General features: G+C 46.9%; 1 protein-coding gene across 2 annotated transcripts in view; it reads right to left on the bottom strand.

The window, feature by feature from the left end:
- slc27a6 (solute carrier family 27 member 6) overlaps positions 1-22,629 on the bottom strand; it is a 145,003-nt gene that overhangs the window by 110,614 nt on the left and 11,760 nt on the right. For both annotated transcript variants that reach the window (XM_070881613.1, XM_070881623.1), the window contains exons 2-4: positions 20,690-20,899; positions 2,914-3,072; positions 1,449-1,573 (exon numbers count right to left, since the gene is read on the bottom strand). In XM_070881613.1, the coding sequence (XP_070737714.1) occupies positions 1,449-1,573; positions 2,914-3,072; positions 20,690-20,899 (494 nt within the window). The remainder of the gene's footprint in view (positions 1-1,448; positions 1,574-2,913; positions 3,073-20,689; positions 20,900-22,629) is intronic.

Here is a 22,629-nt window from a genome sequence, read left to right as displayed (position 1 = left end):
TCTCCTAATCTGAGGAAGGACGTTCTTGCTCTTGAGAGAGTGCAGCGAAGGTTCACCAGACTGATTCCCGGGATGGCAGGACTGAAATATGAGGAGAGACTGGATTAACAGGGCCTTTATACACTGGAGTTTAGAAGGATGAGAAGGGATCCCATAGAAACATATAAGATTCTGACAGGACGGGACAGGTTAGATGCGGGTAGAATGTTCCCGATGTTGGGGAAGTCCAGAACCAGGGGACACAGTCTTAGGATAAGGGGTAAGCCATTTAGGACTGATGAGGAGTAACTTCCTCACTTACAGAGTTGGTAACCTGTGGAATTCCCTGCCGCAGAGAGTTGTTGATGCCAGTTCATTGGATATATTCAAGAGGGAGTTAGATATGGCCCTTACGGCTCAGGGGATCAAGGGGTATGGAGAGAAAGCAGGAAAGGGATACTGAGGGAATGATCAGCCATGATCTTACTGAATGGTGGTGCAGGCTCAAAGAAACGAATGGCCTACTCCTGCTCTTATTTTCTATGTTTCTATAGGCGCACCAACATCAGTGTTCTCGCTCAGGCCAATATCCCCAGCATCGAAGCATTGACCACGCTCGATCAGCTCCAATGGAAGGGCAGCATCATCCACATGCCCGATACTAGACTCCCAAAACAAGCGCTCTAATCAGAGCTCCGACGCGACAAGCGAGCCCCAGGTGGGCAGAGGAAATGCTTCACGTACACCCACAAAACCTCCTTGAAAAAGTGCAACATCCCAACCGACACCTGGGAATCCCTGGCCCAAGACCACTCAAAGTGGAGGAGACGCATCTGGGAAGGCGACAAACACCTCGCTAGAAGCATGCGGAAGCGAAGCGCAAACAGCAGAAGGAGCGCACGACAACGCAAGCACCCCACCCACCCGTCCCTTCAACCGCCGTCTGCCCCACCTGTGACAGAGACTGGAGATCCCGCAATGGTCTCATCAGTCAAATGAGAACTCTCATTAGTGTGGAAGCAAGTTATCCTGAACTCCGAGGGACTGCCTAAGAAGAAGACTGTGCATACTTCCGGCGCAAACTCCCTGCACTGATGCGAACAACTTCACTAAAATTGCAGCCAGCGTGGTCTGCACCAGAAGAGTGCACATGACGTGCGGACACCATTTTCGACACAAAACGCCACCCGTAGCGTCAAGAAAATACGGAACCGAATTTCTAGGTAATAAGATCCTGTTTACTGCCAGAAATAAAATGATTGTACAAAATCAGAGTTAAATTAAACCCAATTGTTTTGTGGTCCCCAAGTTAGCAGAAGACAAGTTCTGATTTGCTTTGGCAGAAGGAAATATGAAGTCAGTCGAGATATCTCGAGCCCTTCTGCTCCTACCTGCAACAGAACTGAAACAGTCTTTGGAACACTTCTTAAAATCATGGGAAGGAAAGAGATCCATCACAAAAGTATTACCTTTGGCTGATTACACAGGTAGCGGCAGAGTTCTCCAATGTACTGGAAACATGTAACATTATACTTTCGACAGTCATTCCAGAACTGGCTAGCTGAGAATTTCTTCTTTAACACCAATGTTGCACCTAAATGAACACAAGAATGTACCTTTCAGACAGTCGGGCAGTGACAAGAAATTGCTCCCACATTCATGTACTGTCAATAATCCTGAGCTTCTGCAACAATTACAATTGCAAGACAAGGGGCATAGGTCAGTAGCAGAACACAACCTACACAAGGATGCGTTGAAACAAAACAAAGCCATAGAATTTCACAGTGCAATTTTCAAGGTAACATTTGGGGTCGTCAGATAGTTCAGTGGGTAAATGCACCAACTAATACAGTATTGAGCCATTCAGAACTTAAAAGGGAAAATACTGGAAGACATAACAGTTCTTCAGCTCCTGAAAGAGAAAAAATAGATTGATATTCTTGGGTTGAGATCCATCATCTGTTTCCTACACTCTAATGAAGTGTCTCAATAACCATTCTCTTCTCTTTTCAGATGTTGAAGAATTTGCTTCTTAGTTCCAGTATTTCTGGTTGTTTTTAAGATTATCATAATTTACTTATTTCTTCTTTTCCCTCACTAACTTTCTCCTCTTCCCTCTTCTCCTGAAAGTGTTCAATCCTTGTTGGCATATGGTTCAATGGCCTCTTGTACCTTGCCCAAGTAATCCTTATTCAATGATTGTTCAGAAGAGTTCACAGTTTCTGCCTCTACTGAGATGGAGAGATCAGGAGGGTTTAATATTTGATCTCTCATCTATGTTGAATTAATTGATCTCAGTTAGCATAACGCTGAAAGTTCTAAATTGGTTTCACTGCCAAAAGCTATAGAGGGGACAAAAAAGATCAACTAATGCTCCCATTCTCGATTGCTATTCACTGATGCTGGGTAAGGATATGATCTCCACGTGCCGGCGAGGCAGGTGGCTCAAAATTGGAATGCTGGCAATCAGTGAGCTGCCTTTGGATGCACAACTATCTTTTAGAAGTTAGAACCTAAAACTCCTGGGAGAGTGCCAATATTTGCAGGGAGTCCCACAGAAACAAGGATTTGAAAATCCTTGACATACTCTCATCCCATTTACTTTCTTTTCCCCAAGTTTCAATAGTGCTATGGATCTTTAACGTTTATCTGAATGGTTAGAATAGGTAGGCAGGGTCTCAGTTTAACACCTCTTCCAAAAGAGAGTGCCACCTATAGTTCAGTTCTGTATTGGAATGTCAACCAAGATTATGAGCATAAACTCTGGTTTAGGACTTGACCCTAAAGCCTTATGACCCAGAGGTTAATAGTATCAACTGCACCAAATAAACATGAGTAAAGATCAGCAGTTTTACAGTAAACCAACTCGTGACAGCACTTCTCCTTTTTTCAAGCAATAGTTAAGCATTTGACATACTTCAGAAACAAACATACCTATCTCGATGCAGCCACAGATGCCCAAGAGTGAGGCTGCACCATGATATAGAGGAAGTGAAACATAGATGACATCATCCTTGGTGACTCCAAATATACAAAAGCCAGCACTAGCCCTCAAAGACTGTAGCTGGGTGATTACAGCAGCCTTTGGTAACCCTGAAAATTTTCAAAATTACATTATGTTAAAACAACATTCAACTTTACATGAGTTAAAAAGTAAAGAATTAACAAATTGAAGTAATAGATATTACATTAACCCAGAGGAAAATTTGTCTTCCATACTCCTAAAATGAAGGCAAAATTTATACACATTACACACTTTCCCTCTTAAACACAAAATATTCCCAATTTTTAACAGGAATGGCCTTCGTTCCCATTTTTCCCCTTCTTTCATATACTCATGTTTAGTTATGGTCATACCAATTTTAAAAAAATTATTTATTCATTCATAGGATGTGGGCATCACTAGCAAGGTCAGCATTTATTGGCCATCCCTAACTGTCCTTGAAAAGCTGGTGGTGAACTGCCTTCTTGAACCATGAAGGTACTCCCATAGTGATGTTAGATAGAGAGTTCCAGGATTTTGACCCAGCGACGATGAAGGAATGGTGATATATTTGGACTTTGAGGGCAACTTGGAGGTGGTGGTGTTCGCAGGTGCCTGCTGCCCTCGTCCTTCTAGATGGTGGAGGTCACAAGATTGGAAGGTGCCATTGCTGCAGTGCATCTTGTAGGTGGTACACATTGCAGCCACGGTGCACCGGTGTTGGAGGGAGTGAATGTTTAAGGTGGTGGATGGGGTGCCAATCAAGTGAACTGCTTTGTCCTGGATGGTGTTAAGCTCCTTGAGCGTTGTTGGAGCTGCACTCATCCAGGCAAGTGGAGAGTATTCCATCACACTCATGACTGTGTCAGGAGGTGAGTCTGACCTGTTCTTGTAGCCACAGTATTTATGTGGCTGGTCTAGTTAAGTTTCTGGCAAATTGTGACCCCCAAGATATTGATGATGGGGGATTCGACGATGGTAATGCCATGAATGTCAAGGGGAGGTGGTTAGACTCTTGCTTGTTGGAGACGCACATTGCCTGGCACTTGTGTGGTGTGAATCTTACTTGCCATTTATCAGCCCAAGCCTGAATGTTGTCCTGGCTTGCTGCACGCGGGCATGGACTGTTTCCTTATATGAGAAATTGCGAATGGAAGTGAACACTGTGTGATAAACAGCAAACATCCCCACTTCTGACCTTATGAGGGTGGGAAGGTCAATGACGAAACAGCTGAAATTGATTAGGCGTAGGAACTACTGCAACAATGTCATGGGGCTGAGGTGATTGGCCTCCAACAACCACAGCCATCTTCCTTTGTGTTACGTGTGACTCCAACCAAAATTATGTAGAAGATTGAGCATCTTATGATAAATTCGCCGTACTGATCTACATCTGTAATGTGCAATATGAAAGCTATGGTACAAAGCCCCAGGGTCTCCGGTTCAATCCCTGATCTGTACTGTTGAATTCAACAGGGGCAGCAGTGGACCACTGCACAGGCCTCAGTGCCTATACTGAGTGACATCAGGTAAGGATACAATCAGGTTCATCACCTGCAATGTTTCCCAAAGTTGAACAGCTTGCCAACTCTCACTGTCGGGACTCACACATGAAGAATAGCCATGTTTTCAAACTATTGCATGATTACCTGTGGAATTGTATCCCAGAATGATTTACCTCTTTCAGAAAAGGTAGAAAGTAAAACCCACACTTGAGCAAATGCAATTCAGCAAAATATGCAGCACATAAAGTAATAGCTTACAAACATTTAAGAACTAAGAGGGATTACATGAAAACATATTTGTAGGAGCTTGTAATTACAATAATTATAAGTATGGCCTTATTTCAGAGTGGCTAACTATATTAACCATGGGCCTGAAATTGATGGCCTTACCGCCAACTGTCGCCGATTGCCACCGACATTCCTCTTGAAGTTGTGCCCAGTGCCACTTTCCATTTGGTGTGGAGTGGGTGGGAGGGGAGAACCCCCGGGAACCGCCCGCTGACGTCAGCGGACGGCCGAGTGGTGCAACTTGCCTCCTGCCCACCGAGATGCAATATTAATGCAGGCAGGAGTTGGCGGGAGTTGGCGCCAGAATGGGAAAGGACCATTGGCTGGAGGCTGTTCTATCCCGGACGGTGAGTATGAAGAGCTGAAAAAAAAGGTTAGTAAACATTTTTTTAATTATTTCTTTACAACGGCATACCTGGATGGGGTCCCCTGAAGGTGTTCCGATGGTTTTTTTTGCTGATGATTTTCCCTTTCAGGTCTTCGACCCTCCGTGAGCCCGACTCCATCCTCGGCGGCACTTGGGCGGCAAGTGTCTTTGCCGGCGAGATTGAGACCTCCCGTCCACTGCTGCCCAGATTGGCAGCGTAAATCCCTCTTTTGCCGCCAGCTGCCCTTTCAAGGACCTTTCAGACGAAAACCTTGCCCAAAGTACCATCAGGTACCTTGGCAACCATCGGCAGTGCTTTGGGTGACACTTGGGTGGGCGGGGACCTTCATGAATTTCGGCCCCCATTTATTTGGTAAATGAGCATGTTAAAGAACATTGTATCTGCATAAAATGTCACCCCTCTCTTTGCCACACATCAAAAATAAATTCATAAAATTACAGAAATTAAAGCACAAAAGAATTTCATTTCAAATCATCTGTCTGCACCTGTTCCATATTGGAGCTACATATTCTCCCATTTTCATGCTCGTTCCTTACACTGTTTTAATAATTATTTCAGTGTTTATCTAATTCTCTCTTAAGCACTGTGACTGAATCAGCTTTAACTGCCACTTGCGATACTGCATTCGATATTTTAATAACCCTTTTCATGAAAATATCTCCCCTTTTGCTTCGAGTATTTTTCCCCTTTGGTACTTCTGTAAGTTATGACCAGCGGAAATAACTATTCGCCCTCTCAAACACTTTCATAATATTGAACAAAGATATCCCCTTAACCTTCTCTACTCCACTAAAGCTGTTTTCCGTGCATACCCATTGAATTAAATTTGTCTCATCATGGCACATATACTTTCAACAAATGGCCTTTAAACATAATCTCTCACTCTTTGCCTTTGATAAAAATAAAAACAACCATCTTTTTTCTTGGCTTGTTAGTAAAAACAATCCAGAGATGGCTTATGGGTATTATTAAAATAAAGATGAATTTATTGCTGTCACCTTATACTCATTATAACCTCGAAACCTAAAGCAATTTCAAAATGAAAACTGAGAAATAGGACTTTTCTGGTGAACATTCCCTGCTGGCACACATTTCTCAATCTCTATCTAACTGAGTAATAAAAGTTACTACATTTCAGACATCAGATCAATGTAGTGTATAATAATTACAAAATATTACAAAGTAGTTACAGCACAGAAACAGGCCATTCAGCCGGTGTTTATGCTCCACAGGAGTCTCCTCCTACTCTACTACATCTAACTCCATCAACATATCCTTCTATTCCTTTCTCCCTCATGTGCTTATCTAGCTTCCTCCTGAATGCATCTATGCTATTCGGCTCAACTACTCCCTGTGGTAACATTCTAATCACTCCCTGGGTAAAGAAGTTTATCCTGAATTTCCTATTGGATTTATACGTAACTATCTTCTGGTCCTCCACAAGTGGAAATTTTTTTTCTACATCTACCCTATCAAAATCTTAAAGGCCTCTATCAGGTCATCCCTTGGTCTTCTCTTTTCTAGTTTCCTATAACCTTGCAGTTCTGGTATCATTCTAGTAAATCCTTTTTGCATCTTCTCTGGTGCCTCTACATCTTTTTTATAATATGGGACCAGAACTGTTTAGAGTACTCCAAGTGTGGTCTATTAATAATGATGCATAGTCTGGGTAGAACAGCAGGGGGCAAGGATGTAAAGGGGCCAGATCATAACTCACTGCATTAAAAAAATCTCATCTGGAATGTATTTCTTGAAAGTGTGATGAAAGAAGATTTAATAGTGACTTTCAAAAGGGAATTAGACCTCTACTTAAAAAGGAAAGATTTGCAGGGCTATGGGAAAAGACTAGGGGTGGAATTAGATCGCGCCCATTTTGAGGCGTCAATCCAGGCAGAGCAGTAATTTTAGCGCCTTAAAAAGTTTGCACCTCCCGCCGAGAAAATTGCTAGAATCGGACCAAGAGCTGAAGGGGGCGCTAAATCAGCCATTACACACCTGACCTGTGGGGCGCTAACGAAAATGTTGTGCTAAATTTTGCCAAACCATTGCACATGCTCCAAAGTCTGATTCACATCCCGGTAAAAGCCGAGTCTTAAAGGCGTGGCAAGTAAGTATGCGCATGCGCAGCTCCACTTCCTCACTGACCTGAGAGCGGAAAAATGGACGAGCAGGGAGAAAGGCAGAGAGTAAACCTTTTTTCAGCCACGGCCCTTTAGACCTTGCTTGAGGCTGTTGAGAGGTGCAACAATGCACGACATCCTGGAGGGGACAAAGGCCATTGCCAAGGGTCTTCAGGAAGCTGTGGAGGGGGGTGGCCGAGCACGATTCTGCCTATGACAGGGTGGCCAGGACCAACAACACAATGTCATAAAAAAATTCAACGACCTCATTAGGGTCGTCAAAGTGAGTACCCTTTACATTAACCTTGCAATGCGTTCATGTGAGCCTCACTGTCTTACAAAATGTAAAGGGTTTACACTGCCCACCCCTTCTCTATGTGTACCAGGCCATGCTCCTCATTGCTGGAGACATCCTAAAAGCTCTGTATCGCTTCACCAGACATGCTCCGCCCATCCAAGCGTCTCTCACCTTATAGCTCCCGACTCACCCTGAGGACATCTACCAACAATTTTTAATTCTTCACATGTGATCACAGGCCTTCAGCCTCATAATTACACATAGCTCTTTGTCCCTAAATCCCAACTTTGACACATCCATTGTGTGCTGCCACGCAGGCTGAGATGCAGAGATTCACAACTCGTGATATTAGTAGCGAATTACTTACTGCAGACACATGTGGCACACGAGTTGCTACAGACCCACTGACAATTTCTTGTTTTGGTCATTGCAGGCCAAAGTGGCCCACAACAGGCAAGAGCAGCAGCAGATGGGAGGAGGGGAGCCAGACCTCCAAGATCTCATCAACGTTGAGGAGCGAGTGTCTGCCCTCATGGATACACCAGTTGGGGTAGTGGCGGCCGAAAAGGCAGAGCCCCCACTCGACAGTGACAGCTTATGAATGAGATGGCCGTTTTCTGTAAGACCCCCTCACCCTTGAGCTCACATGCCTTACAACATGTCGCTGCGAAATAATAATGCATCCTCCTTCTTGCCTTCCTGGGCCCTCTCCAGCTGCTACCCACACTTGTGTTGCTTTGTGCTGAGAGATGATGAGCCAGATGAGCCGCAGCCTGCCCATCAACCACCGACTTAACACAAAGGGGAGGATGAGGAGGACGTAGAGACAATTGTGGCCACAGAGCGGCACCCGTCCTCAGTGCCAGCAAGTGGGGAGACCAGCTCGGTGGACGAGACTGTAATGTATGTACATAAGGTCTGCCCCACAACCGTCGGAGGTCCTAGGGTCATAGATACACTCGTGCTGGGCCCGGTATATAACCTGAACTTTACCTTTGTATCTTCACTTCTGGAAGCAATTAAAGACTGACCAGGTTACACCTAGTCGCTGGCTCACAGTACGGAGTTCATTGTATCATTTCATACACTACAACTGGTGACGAGGCAAATGCGAACCCATGCAAAAGTATGGCGAACACAGCATGATTGAGTACTGTTGGAATTCTCGAGAGATTCAATGAGGGAGAGGATTGGGGAGATTTCACGGATCATCTTGACCAGTATTTCGTGGCAAACAACCTAAACAAAGACGAGGATGCAGAGACACGCAGGGCAGTTCATCTCACTGTCTGTGGCCCCACGATCTATGCACTTATCAAGAATCTGCTCTCACCCATTCTTCCTATAGAAAAGGATTACAAAGAACTGTGTGCTCTAGTTCGGGAACATCTTAAACCCACGGAAGGAATCCTCATATCCAGATATCGCTTCTATACGCACGTTCGTCCAGAAGGCCAGGACGTAGCGGCATTTGTTGCCAACTTGAGACGTCTTGCAGGGCCTTGCAAATTTGGGCCTGCGTTGGAAGACATGCTGCATGATTTTTTTGTCATCGGGGTTGTCATGTATCTTACATTATTATATATAACTGTGTCCTAACATGCTATACATGACTGTAATAAGATATGACCTGTAACCACCAGCATACCTTACCACCAGGGGCGCACTTGCAAGAGACAGGTATATAAGGACAGGTCTCAGGCAAGTGCAGCAGTCCAGAGCTGTGAAATAAAGGTGCAGGTCCAGAGTGACCTTGACTTCACTACATGCCTCCTGTGAATCTGTACTGAGGGGACAGGACTTTACAATGGCGACGAGTTACGGGATTACAGAATCCACAGAATGGCGAACAACGGATCAGATGAAAAGTACAATGCGGGAGACAATTGGGAGGACTTTATAGTAAGGCTCCAGCAAAGCTTTGTAACCAAAGACTGGTTAGGTGACGATAAGGCAGACAAGAGAAGAGCCCATCTCTTGACCAGCTGTGGCTCGAAAACATACGCTTTAATGAAGGAATTGCCGACACCCGAGAAACCAGCAAGCAAGTCGTTTGAAGAATTGAGCACACTGGTAAGAGACCACCTGAAGCCAGCGAGCAGCCTACACATGGCCAGACACAGGTTCTACAACTACAGACACTGAGTGGGCCAGAGCATACCCGACTTCGTGGCGGAACTTCGGAGGTTGGCTAGTTTATGTGAGTTCTCCAATGAACTGAGGAGAGAAATGCTGAGAGACTTTTTCATTGAAGGAATAGGTCACGCAGGCATATTCCGAAAGCTCATAGAGACCAAGAACCTGATCTCAGAGGCAGCAGCACTGGTTGCACAGACATTCTTGGCAGGGGAAGAAGAAACGAGGTTGATTTACAATGCAGTACGACAACTAACGAAATAGCGGAACAAGAAGTTCACAGCAATAAACAAGCTGCTACCCCCACACACAGACAAAACCGGGAGAACAGGCTCTCGACAGCCGGCAGTGGTGCCAGAAACCATCAAGGGCCACATGAACGGCCGTTCACACCTCATCAACCCACAATGCGAGCAATTAACTACAAACTGAGAGAAGCTCAAGAGAGATCAGCCAGACGCAGCTCATTCTTTGGGAACTCTTTGAACAATGGAACCGGTCTGTGCTGGAGTTGTGGGGGTGGGCACTCGTCAAGTGGATGTCGATTTCAGCAGGCTGTTTGCAGGAACTGTGAATATACAGGGCATTTGGCCCGCATGTGCAAAAAAACTCGGCTGGTATACGAATCGGATGGGTCAGAAAGCGGACCAGAAGACGGTGGGGACAGTACCCAAGACACCGATGTACAGCGGGTCAACACAATCAATGGCCGCTGCTCCTACAACAGGATGCCTCCAATAATGATGAGAATCCTACTCAACGGGATACCTGTCAACATGGAGCTGGATACGGGAGCGAGTCAATCTCTCATGGGCACTCAACAATTTGAACAACTGTGGCCGCATAAAAGAGACAGACCAAAACTCACAAGGATCGACACCAAACTAAGGACCTATACCAAAGAAATCGTACCAGTCCTCGGCAGCGTCATGCTCTCTGTCACACACAAAGGGACAGTGAACCGACTTCCCCTCTGGATTGTCCCCGGAGACCCCCCAGCACTGCTGGGGAGAAGCTGGCTGGCAAAACTAAACTGGAAATGGGATGATGTCCATGCCATGTCATTAGAGGAACGGACCTCCTGCTCAACAGTTATAAAGCGATTTGAACATCTCTTTCAGCCAGGTGTGGGCACTTTCAAAGGGACCACAGTCAAAATCTACATCACACAGGATGATAGACCGGTCCATCACAAGGCCAGAGCTGTACCCTACATGATGAGGGAAAAGATTGAATACGAACTAGATAGGCTTCTGCGGGAAGGCATTATATCACCTACGGAATTTAGCGACTGGGCAAGTCCCATCGTCCCAGTCATGAAGCCTGATGCATCCGTACAAATCTGTGGGGCTACAAATCTACCATAAACAGAGTCTCCCGACAGGACCAGTACCCGCTGCCCAGAGCGGAGGACTTATCTGCCACATTGGCTGGAGGTAAACTTTTCTCAAAACTAGACCTCACATCTGCGTATATGACGCAAGAATTGACCGAGGAATCCAAGCTACTCACCACCATCAACACACATCGAGGCCTTTTCATGTACAATTGATGCCCATTCTGCATCAGGTCGGCAGCTGCCATATTCCAGCGCAACATGGAGAGTCTGCTCAAGTTCATCCCGGGGACAATTGTATTTCAAGACGACATACTTATCACGGGCAGGGACACCGACTCCAGTCTCCGTAATTTGGAGGAAGTACTAAAGCGGTTGGATCGGGTAGGCCTACGAGTCAAGAAATCCAAGTGCTTGTTTCTCACACCCGAGGTTGAATTTTTGGGCAGAAGGATTGCCGCTGATGGAATCCGCCCAACAGAGTCCAAAACAGAAGCAATTCGCCTGGCATCCAGGCCCCGGAATGTCTCAGAACTGAGCGCCTTTCTCGGGCTACTCAATTACTTTGGGAACTTTATGCCCAACAGAGTCCAAAACAGAAGCAATTCGCCTGGCATCCAGGCCCCAGAATGTCTCAGAACTGAGCGCCTTTCTCGGGCTACTCAATTACTTTGGGAACTTTATGCAGAACTTAAGCATGTTGCTGGAGCCCCTCCACGTGCTACTCAGGAAGGGGTGCGATTGGTTTTGGGGGGATGCCCAGGAACGCGCCTTCAATAAGGCACGCAACCTTCTGTGTTCCAACAGTGTTTTGACTATCTTTGATCCCGGTAAAAAGCTAGTTCCCACATGCGATGCGTCAGCGTATGGGTCGGGTGCGTTTTGCAACATGTCAATAGTGCGGGCAAATTACAACCCATAGCTTTGCCTCCAGGTCACTTTCGCGTGCGGAGCACGGGTACGGAATGGTAGAGAAGGAGGCTCTCGCGTGCGTGTACGGTGTCAAAAAGATGCACCAATACCTTTTCGGGGCCAAGTTCGCATTAGAAACCGACCACAAGCCCCTCACATCCCTCCTATCCGAGAGCAAGGCAATAAACGGCAACGCCTCGGCGCAAATTCAACGGTGGGCACTCATGCTGGCGTCCTACGACTGTACCATAAGGCACAGACCAGGCACAGACAACTGTGCCGACGCGCTCAGCAGGCCACCCCTGGCGACCACGGAAGAGCCTGATAAACAGAACTGTGAGATAGTCATGGCAATCAATGCCTTTGAGTCCACAGGTTCGCCCATGACGACTCGTCAAATCAGAGCCTGGACGGCCAGCGACCCCATGTTATCCTTAGTAAAAAGATGTGTCCTAACCGGTGACTGGGCAGAGACTCGCGATGCCTGCCCCGAGGAATTAAAGCCCTTTCACAGGCGCATGCATGAGCTATCACTACAAGCAGACTGCCTGATGTGGGGCAGCCGAGTAGTCATGCCTCTGCAAGGCAGAGAGGCATTTGTCCGGGAGCTCCATTGTGAGCACCCGGGGATTGTTCTCATGAAGGCCATAGCCAGATCCCACGTCTGGTGGCCTGGTATTGACGCGGACTTGGAGCTCTGCATCCGAAGGTGCACCATTTGTGCCCAACTCAGCAATGCCCCCAGGGAGGCTCCCCTCAGCCCCTGGCCCTGGCCTACCAAACCGTGGTCGCAGGTGCACGTAGACTATGCGGGCCCATTCATGGGCAAAATGTTGCTCGTAATTGTAGATGCATTTTCAAAATGGATCGAATGCACTATTTTAAACTCGAGCACAACCTCCACCACTGTGGAGAGCCTCGCAACCACGTTTGCAAAGCACGGAATCCCTGACATATTGGTGAGTGACCATGGGCTGTGCTTCACCAGTGCAGAATTCCAAGACTTTATAATTGACCACGGCATAAATCACGCCAAGACGGCACCGTTCAAGCCGGCCTCCAACGGCCAGGCGGAGAGAGCAGTGCAAATCATTAAACAAGGCACGCCTAAAATCCAAGGTCCCACGCTGCAGGGTCGCCTGTCGCGACTGCTGCTGGCATACAGATCTCGTCTGCACTCATTGACTGGGATCCCCCCGCGCAACTGTTGATGAAAAGGACTTTAAAAACAAGGCTCTCATTAATCCTCCCAGACATGCACAAAATCGTTGAGGCAAAGCGCCGTAAGCTGACTGAGTACCATGAAAGAAATTCGAGGGGGAGATGGAATGAGATAGGGGACAAAGTGTTTGTACTAAGCTATGGCAGGGGTCCCAAATGGCTTGCAGGGACAGTAACGGGCAAGGAAGGAAACAGGCTACTGGTAGTACAAATGGACAATGGCAAAACCTGCCGGACGCATGCAGACCAAGTCAAAAGCAGATTTACCAACAACACTGCGGAACCAGAGGCAGACTACAATGTGGAACTCATACCACATCTGGTGGACAGACAGAGGGAACAACCTGAGGAAAGGGCAATCCCAACAGACAGCCCAGGCGAGTCAACAACAATCACACCAATCGAAACAGACAGCCCAGGCAAGATACCAGCAACCACACCCAAAGAAAAACAGACACCAAGGCAAACAACTGAACCACAACTCAGACGCTCCACGCGAGAGCGTGGACCACCTGAGAGACTGAACCTATAAAGACAATAAGACCTTGGGGGGAGGGTGATGTCATGCATCTTACATTATTATGTATAACTGTATTCTAACATGCTCTTCATGACCGAAATAAGATATGACCTGTAACCATCAGCATACCTTACCACCAGGGATGCACTTGCAAGAGACAAGTATATAAGGACAAGTCTCAGGCAAGTGCAGCATTCCAGAGCTGTGAAATAAAGGTGCAGGTCCAGAGTGACCTTGACTTCACTACATGCCTCGTGTGAATCTGTACTGAGGGGACAGGACTTTACAGGGGTCAACCACGAGGCGGTCTTAAATAATGCTGACTGTGGAGATGCCTGATCTCAGCAAGGTCATCACCAGCGCCCAGGCTTGCATGTCCACGCAGAAAAGCACGAAGCAGATATAGCGACAAAACAGGAACTCCACAGCAAGTACTGTGTCCAAAATTGTATTGACGGCCGGCAGAGCTACACATGGCAGGGCCTACTCGACTGCGTCTACAAGACTGGGAGCCGCTCAAAGTTCGCCATCGAGGGCCTACTCGACTGCGTATGTGAGAACGGGAGTTGCTCAAAGTTCGACATCAAGGGTCTATTCGACTGAGGATGCAAGAACAGGAGCCACTCAAAGCCCGCCATCGGGCGCAAATCCGAGCTCAATGTGTTGGCGTTGCGGGGGCAATCACCAACCCCATCAGTGCCGCTTCAGGCAGTATGTATACAGAGGGTGTGCGAAGGTGGGGCACCTTGAGCGGACGTGTCCACAGCAGAGCAAGCGAGCTGTGACACACCACGCGGATGATGATCAATCCAGTGTAGATCTGGCGATGCAGCCTGACGCATTTGAGAGCTCCGATGAGGAAGTGTATAGCGTACGTGCGTTCCTAACAAAGAGCCAATCAATAATGATGGAGGTAAAATTAAACAGCGTGCTGGTATCCATGGAATTCGACACGGGTGCGAGTCAATTGATAATGAGCCAGAGGACTTTCGAAAAGTTGTGGGAGATCAAGGCAGAGAGACCCAAGCTGAGTCCGATAAATGCGAAGTTGCGTACCTACACCAAAGAGTTCAAACCAGTGATCGGTAGCGCAGCACTAAGAATCTCATACGAGGGAGTGGTTCATGATCTACTGTTATGGATTATCCCGGGCAGCGGCCCATCATTATTTGGCAGGAGTTGGCTCGAAAAAATAAAATGGAAATGGTACGATATCAAAGCTTTGTCATCAGCGGATGATGATTTGTGTGCTCAAATGGTGAGCAAATTTCCCTCGCTGTTTGAACTAGGAATTGGCAGCTTCAAGGGAGCCAAGGTGCAGATTCACCTCGTCCCAGACGCAAGGCCCATCACAAAGCCAGAGCGGTCCCACACATGATGAGAGAAAAGGTCGAGCTCGAATTGGACAGGCTACAACGCAAGGGGGTCATCTCACTGGTCGAATTTAATGAATGGGCCAGCCCCATTGTTCCAGTGTTAAAGAGCTACAGCGTGGTCAGGATTTGTGGAGACTACAAGGTCATGATCAACCGAGTTTCGAAACAAGATCAGTACCCGCTACCGAAAGCTGATGACCTGTTTGCAACGCTAGCCGGGGGAAAATCATTCACCAAATTTGATCTAACGTCAGCCAACATGACACAGGAACTGGTTGAATCATCAAAGGAACTTACGTGCATCAACACGCACAAAGGCCTGTTTATTTACAACAGGTGCCCTTTTGGCATTCGTTCGGCAGCAGCCATATTTCAGAGAAATGTGGAGAGTCTATTGAAATCCGTCCCCAAGACCGTGGTGTTCCAAGACGACATCCTAGTCACAGGTTATGACACCACCGAGCACCTGCACAATCTGGAAGAGGTTCTGCGTCATCTGGACAAAGTGGGACTCAGGCTGAAACGTTCGAAATGCGTTTTCATAGCACCAGAGGTCGAATTCCTTAGACGAAAGATTGCTGCAGACAGAATCAGGCCTACAGACGCAAAAACAGAGGCCATCAAAATGCGCCCAGGCCCCAGAATGTGACGGAACTGCGTTCGTTCCTGGGTCTTCTCAACTACTTCGGTAACTTCTTACCCAAATTGAGCACAGTATTAGAGCCTTTGCACAAGCTGCTCAGGAAAGAAGACGACTGGATGTGGGGTGAACTTCAAGACAGAGCCTTTGAGAGGGCTCGAAATCTGTTGTATTCCCACAAGCGACTGGTACTGTATGACCCATGCAAGTGTCTAGTTTTGACCTGTGATGCGTCGTCCTATGGGGTCAGCTGCTTACTCCAGCAAGCCAATGAGTCAAGCAAACTACAAGCAGTTGCATCGCGTCTCAAAGCCTGTCCAAAGCGGAAAGAGTCTGCGGCATGATAGAGAAAGAAGCTTTAGCATGTGTTTATGGGGTTAAAAAGATGCACCAGTATCTGTTTGGGCTTCATTTCGAGCTTGAAACCGAACACAAGCTGCCCATATCTTTGTTTTCAGAGCATAGAGGTATCAATACCAACGCATCGTCCCGCATCCAGAGGTGAGCACTGACATTATCTGCCTATGATTATATCATTCGCCATAGACCAGGCTGATGCATTGAGCCGGTTACCGTTGCCCACACCGGAGGTGGAAACATCAATGCCCGCAGAGCTACTCATAGGCATGGATGCCTTTGAGAGTGAAGGGTCGCCTGTCACTGATCAACAAGTTAAGATTGGACTAGCCAGGATCCGACCCTATCGGTTGTAAAACGTTGTGTTCTTAACGGGGACTGGTCGACCATCCCCAAGGAAATGGGTGATGAAACCAAACCGTACAGCCGTCGCAAAGATGAGCTTTCCATCCAGTCCGACTGTTTACTGTGGGGTAATCGTGTTGTAATGCCAAGGCAGGGTGAGATTTGTACGGAAATTACAGAGTACACAGCCATTGCCAGGTCCCATGTTTGGTGGCTGGCATTAACTCGGACTTAGAGTCATGCGCGTATCAGTGCAGCACTTGCATGCAGTTAAGCAATGCCCCAAAGGAAGCTCCGCTCAGTCTCTGGTCATGGACATCCAAACCGTGGTCTAGAATCCACATCGACTTTGCGGGCCCCTTCCTTGGTAAAATGTTTTCTGTGAGTGGTGGATGCATAATCCAAATGGATAGAATGTAAGATCATGTCATCCAGCACTTCCACTGCCACCACTGAGAACCTGAGAGCAATGTTTGCCACACATGGTCTGCCAGACATCGTTGTCAGCGACAACAGACCGTGTTTCACGAGCCTGCAGTTTCAAGAGTTCATGAAATGCAACAGCATAAAGCATGTGAGGTCAGCCCCGTTCTAACCCGCGTCCAATGGTCAAGCGGAGCGGGCAGTTCAAACCATCAAGCAGAGCCTTAAACGCGTAACTCACGGTTCCTTGCAGACACGCCGGTCACCAAATAAATATGCTGCTGCCACATAGCATAGTACGAACAGCAGCAGACAGAAGGGGAGAATTTTTCAGGGGGTCAGTGGGCGTGATCGGTGGCGGGTCAGGTGGGAAAGTGTTTGTTTTTCACAACGGGTCGAGACCTCGCTGTCAACCCGCCACCACATGTCTTTGCCAAACGTCAGATCTACCAGCGCTGAGCAGACCTGATATGCAGCAGTGAGGGAGGCAATTGAAATTATGAGTGGCTTGTTTACAGCCACTTAACAATGCTTTTTTCCCAGCTTTTTGATTTTGACAGGTCACCCACCGGTTTCCCGCTGTGTCGAAAGCTTGTCAGTGAAGCTGAGGCGGGAGGTCACTTGCCATTGTTTCAGCTGATGAGTTGACAGCTTCAAATGTCAAGTCAAAGCTCCCAGATGATTGAGAAATGTGCCCTTCGCTATTAGTTTCTCTAAATTGCATTTCCACGATAGATTCAGAATGCTTCAAGCCTTTACACAAGTCTCCATCCAGTCTGTCCTCATTAGCTCTCCCTCAATTGACAGATCGCTTATGTCATCGCTATTTCACCTGCCATCTATTCCATCAGGATCGGTGCACTGAGGGAGCACTGCACTGTCAAAGGTGCTGGCTTTTGGCTGAGATGTTAAATCGAGGTCCCATCTGCTCTCTCAAGTGGATGTAAAAGATCCCATGGCACTATTTTGAAGAAGAGCAGGGGAGTGTCCTGGCCAATATTTATCCCACAAGCAAAATAACAAAAAAAAACAGATTATCTGGTCATTATCACATTGCTGTTTGTGGGTGCTTGCTTGTATGCAAATTGGCTGCTGCGTTTCGCATATTACAACAGTGACTATACTCCAAAAGTACTTCATTGGCTGTAAACACTTTGAGATGCCCGGTGGTCGTGAATGGCGCTATATAAATTCAAGTCTTTCTTTTTTTTATACTGTCTCACTTTGGTCCTCAGAATCCCATCACCATCAGCCCAAACACCAAGATCAGCAAGAACACCAGCAGCACCAACAACACTAACCTTCTCCACAATCAACTGATTCTGCACAAGACACAGGACATCAGCACCCAACCACAGTGCTGCCTGGGACACCAGGGATGGTCTCACCTGATGCTGTACACCCTGGCTGCCACATGATGTGCCAAGTTGGTACTACCCCACATCAACATTATAAAGCATCCCTACAATGCCCAAGCCATTCCTTTCACACTCATCAACATTGCGGGGGGCACCCTTATGTCTCACCATTCACTGCATCTCACTAAGCCACTTCCAAAGGTGTACACAGATCTGTCCAAGAACGTAAAATGTTGAAAATAAAGCTTTCAATATTTGACAGCACATTAGCGTAAATTTCACATGGACATTGGATAAACACACAAGTGCCTCTTACCCTTGTGTGCTGTTAGTTGGTATGATTGGACTAGTATGAGAATGAGTGTGAGAGGTGGCTAGTGAGATGGGGAAGTGATAATGTGGATAGAGAGGGATGGATGGAGGTGCAAGATACGTTGGTATGAGTAAGGATGTGCAGGAATAGGGTAGGGAAGGCAGAGTGATGGGGATGTGATGAGTGGCACAGCAGGATGAGTTGAGTGTGGCTTTGCAGTAACGTTTTGTGATCCACTGAGATCATCAAAAGGGTTTACGCCACTGCAGCCTGGTCCTCCTGACAACATCCCTGCTTGTGCCCTCCTGTGCAGTGTGCAACCAGGCTGCATTGGTCTCCTGGGGAGGTCTCTTCTGCCCATTGGAAGGGAAGAGAGCCTCCCTGTGTGCTGTGACCCCCTCCATAAGCATATGGAGGGAGTCATGGGAGAGCCTGGGTGCAGCCTGGCACCTTTGTGCAGTACTTGTCAGTGTTTGCAGCACCTGAATGCTGTAGAACACTGACAGCACAACTGTCAAAATAAATTTGCACATGTTCACTTTAAGGAAACCGGCTAATGATACGTCATCAAATGACGTCATCAGATCCACTTCCTTCAATTGGCCGGAACAAGCCCAATCAGTGGAAAATCATTCTACACAGCGGGCTGGAACCAGCAGCGAGGCCGGGACCTGCCACTAACGTCGCATGCCACGGACCCGCCGAGGTTGGTAAAACCGAGTCCATAGAGACAATAGGAGAAAGAGAAAAAGAGGTTTTCCTTGCTGCTGGCGAAAAAACATCCAGCAGATTCATGTTGATGTGGTGCTGGGTGCCGGAGATCTACACTACAGGATCCAGCAACCAAAGAACAATATAAAAGCGCATTTAATAAAAGTAAACTTTCTAACCCATCAGGCAACTTTTTTTTCCCTTGTGACATCAATGGTATCCGGTGTACACCACATAATGACAATTCTAACAAGAGCACATTCCATTTATGGTTGGATTTCCACCTCCCATCTCCCCCAGAGAATATCTATGACTCCAAATTCCTAATAAGAACAAACACTTCATTCATAGACATGTATTCAACTGCAATACATCCATCCCAATGACCTTGCATTGCTTTGTGTGTATTGTTCCTCTTTAACCACCTAAAATCAGAATATAAATGTTGCAGAATGCGTAATAGCTCAACTGCACTAAGGACTATGGGATTTTCCTGATGCCAACCATATCAATTGCATGGTGTTGATAATGAAAAATATGATTACAAGATGATTTTTTGGGATTTTGTATATTATTCTTAGCTGGAATGTCTTTAGTGAGAAAACAGCACTACCAGTGTGCTGGAAATGGAAAGAAACTATAATAAATGTTCATGATGTAGCTAAGCCAAAATAGATTATTGCACTGTTGCGTTATACATGTATTTTAATGGGTACAAGTTATATAATTATGTTGTATGCAAACTTATCTCCGAATTTGACAATTTGTTTAGTCTGATTATGTTTCTGTGGCAGCGTCTTACTACATTAAAGGTACTATATAAATGCAAGTTGTTGTTGTTATAATTTGATTCAAAGAACACATGTACCCTGCAGAGATTCATCTTTTTCTTAAGACTGCACAATGGGAATATTCATTGACTTGGTCATTATTGACCAACATTGCTCCCAGTCCCAACAAATGATGTTTTTTTTCTTGTTGTCATCTTCTCCCTCCACAGTCATGGCCAACTAATCTTGATAAATTCTTCCAGCTTTATCCCCTCCTGACCCCTTTCGTGCATCTCCCTCCCCCGGCCCCCCTGCCCCCACCCCCGCCACCCTGCCCTCGCCCTTCACCTCTCATCCTTCAGCCATCTTTGCCCTCCTCGCTTGAATTCCCTCCCTACACCCTCCACCTCTCCTTTTCTTTCCTCAGGATTAAGAAGCTTCTCAAGTCCCATCTATTCGACCAAGTGGATCTGTCACCCTTCCTAATTTCTTCCTCCATGGCTTAGTGTCTGTTCCTTTATCTATTTCTACTGATTTTTCTCTTCCCTTTAAAACACCTTGGGGCATTTTTTATGCCAAAGGTGCTAAATAGATGCAAGTCATTGCTGCTGCAATGCAGGAAGAAGATACAGCATTTATCATTCTTCAAATAAAGCTGTCCTCTACAGAGCAAATTAAAGAATAAAAACAAAACTGGAATCTTAAATACCTGTTGTCCCTGAAGTGAATATATACAGAAAGGTGGACTTCAAGTGGATTGTAGATTGCCACGATGCTGGCACAGGCCTGTCTGGTGCTTCTTCTACTTTATCTGCTAGGGTATTCACCCCATGGAGAGTGCAACTTTTCCCCATAACCCAGACAGATATATTATTCTCCTTGATGCTGGTAAGAATGTCCTCCACAACATCAACCAGATCTGCAGGTTATGAAGAAAAAAAAAATCAGCACAGTTTTATAGACATGCAAATCAGATATTGCAAGCAACCTCTAAAGAATTTTATTTACTTCCAAAATAATAATTGTGTATAGGTTATATAGACACTCCATATGGACAGAATATTTAAAATTGTACATATTCTTCTACTTGATGCACAATACCTGCTCCCACTATCATGGGACCAGGAATTCTCATGGCACAAAGTCCACTCGTAGAGTCAAACAGCAGCATCAGGTATAAGGTACAGCCAGTACCTGCTGCAAGAATATCAAAGAGGGGAGCTTGGCAATTTCCCAAGAGCTGATTTGCTGTCCCATTGCAAACTCGTCAATTTGCTTACAAGAAAGGATAAAGGCCCCAAGTTTCCACATGATTTGCTCCTAATTTTTAGGAGCAACTGGTGTAGAACGGAGTATCTTAGAAATTGGAATTCTCGTCATTTAGTTTGCTCCAGTTCCAGTCAGTTAGAACAGTTTCACTTTGGAACAGAATTTTTTTTTCCAAAAGGGGGCGTGTCCGGCCACTTACGCCCGTTTTCAAAGTTTCGTCAGTGAAAACTTACTCCAAACTAACTTAGAATAGAGTAAGTGAAGATTTTTGTACGCTCGAAAAAACCTTGTCTACACTTTAGAAAATCAGGCGTAGGTTACAAATCAGGCGTAGGGAATGGGGGAGGGGGGGTTTAAAGGGAAGTTTACAAACATTAAACACTTCAGTTTTACAAATAAAGAGCCATCATCAAAAATAAATGATAAATACATCAATAAATCAACCAATAAATCAAACAAAAAAAATTAATAAGAAAATTTTTTTTTTTAAATCAATAAATAAAACATTTTCTACTTACCGACTGCAGCACCGGGAGCCCTCCAACAGCGTGCTGGGATGCCCTCCCCCCCCCCAGTGTGTCTCTGTCAGTGTCTCTATCTCTCTGTTTGTCTGTGTGTGTGTCTCATTCTCTGTCTGTGTCTGTATTTCTGACAGCGAGGGGAGGGGGGAGAGGGGGACAGCAGGGGGAGGGATGGCAGAGAAGGGGGGGAGGAGATGGGGGGGAAGGAGATGGGGAGGAAGGAGATGGGGGGAAGGAGATGGGGGGGAAGGAGATGGGGGGGAAGGAGATGGGGGGGGAAGGAGATGGGGGGGGAAGGAGATGGGGGGGAAGGAGATGGGGGGGAAGGAGATGGGGGGGAAGGAGATGGGGGGAAGGAGATGGGGGGGAAGGAGATGGGGGGGAAGGAGATGGGGGGGAAGGAGATGGGGGGAAGGAGATGGGGGGGAAGGAGATGGGGGGGAAGGAGATGGGGGGGAAGGAGATGGGGGAAGGAGATGGGGGGAAAGGAGATGGGGGGGAAGGAGATGGGGGGGAAGGAGATGGGGGGGAAGGAGATGGGGGGGAAGGAGATGGGGGGGAAGGAGATGGGGGGGAAGGAGATGGGGGGGAAGGAGATGGGGGGGAAGGAGATGGGGGGGAAGGAGATGGGGGGAAGGAGATGGGGGGAAGGAGATGGGGGGAAGGAGATGGGGGGAAGGAGATGGGGGGGAAGGAGATGGGGGGGAAGGAGATGGGGGGAAGGAGATGGGGGGGAAGGAGATGGGGGGGAAGGAGATGGGGGGGAAGGAGATGGGGGGGAAGGAGATGGGGGGGAAGGAGATGGGGGGGAAGGAGATGGGGGGGAAGGAGATGGGGGGGAAGGAGATGGGGGGGAAGG

The sequence above is a fragment of the Pristiophorus japonicus genome, chromosome 1, assembly GCF_044704955.1.
Source record: "Pristiophorus japonicus isolate sPriJap1 chromosome 1, sPriJap1.hap1, whole genome shotgun sequence".
NCBI classification, from domain to species: domain Eukaryota; kingdom Metazoa; phylum Chordata; class Chondrichthyes; family Pristiophoridae; genus Pristiophorus; species Pristiophorus japonicus.
The sequence above is the reverse complement of the archived record's forward strand: the minus strand, read 5'-3'. Positions and strand labels throughout refer to the sequence as shown.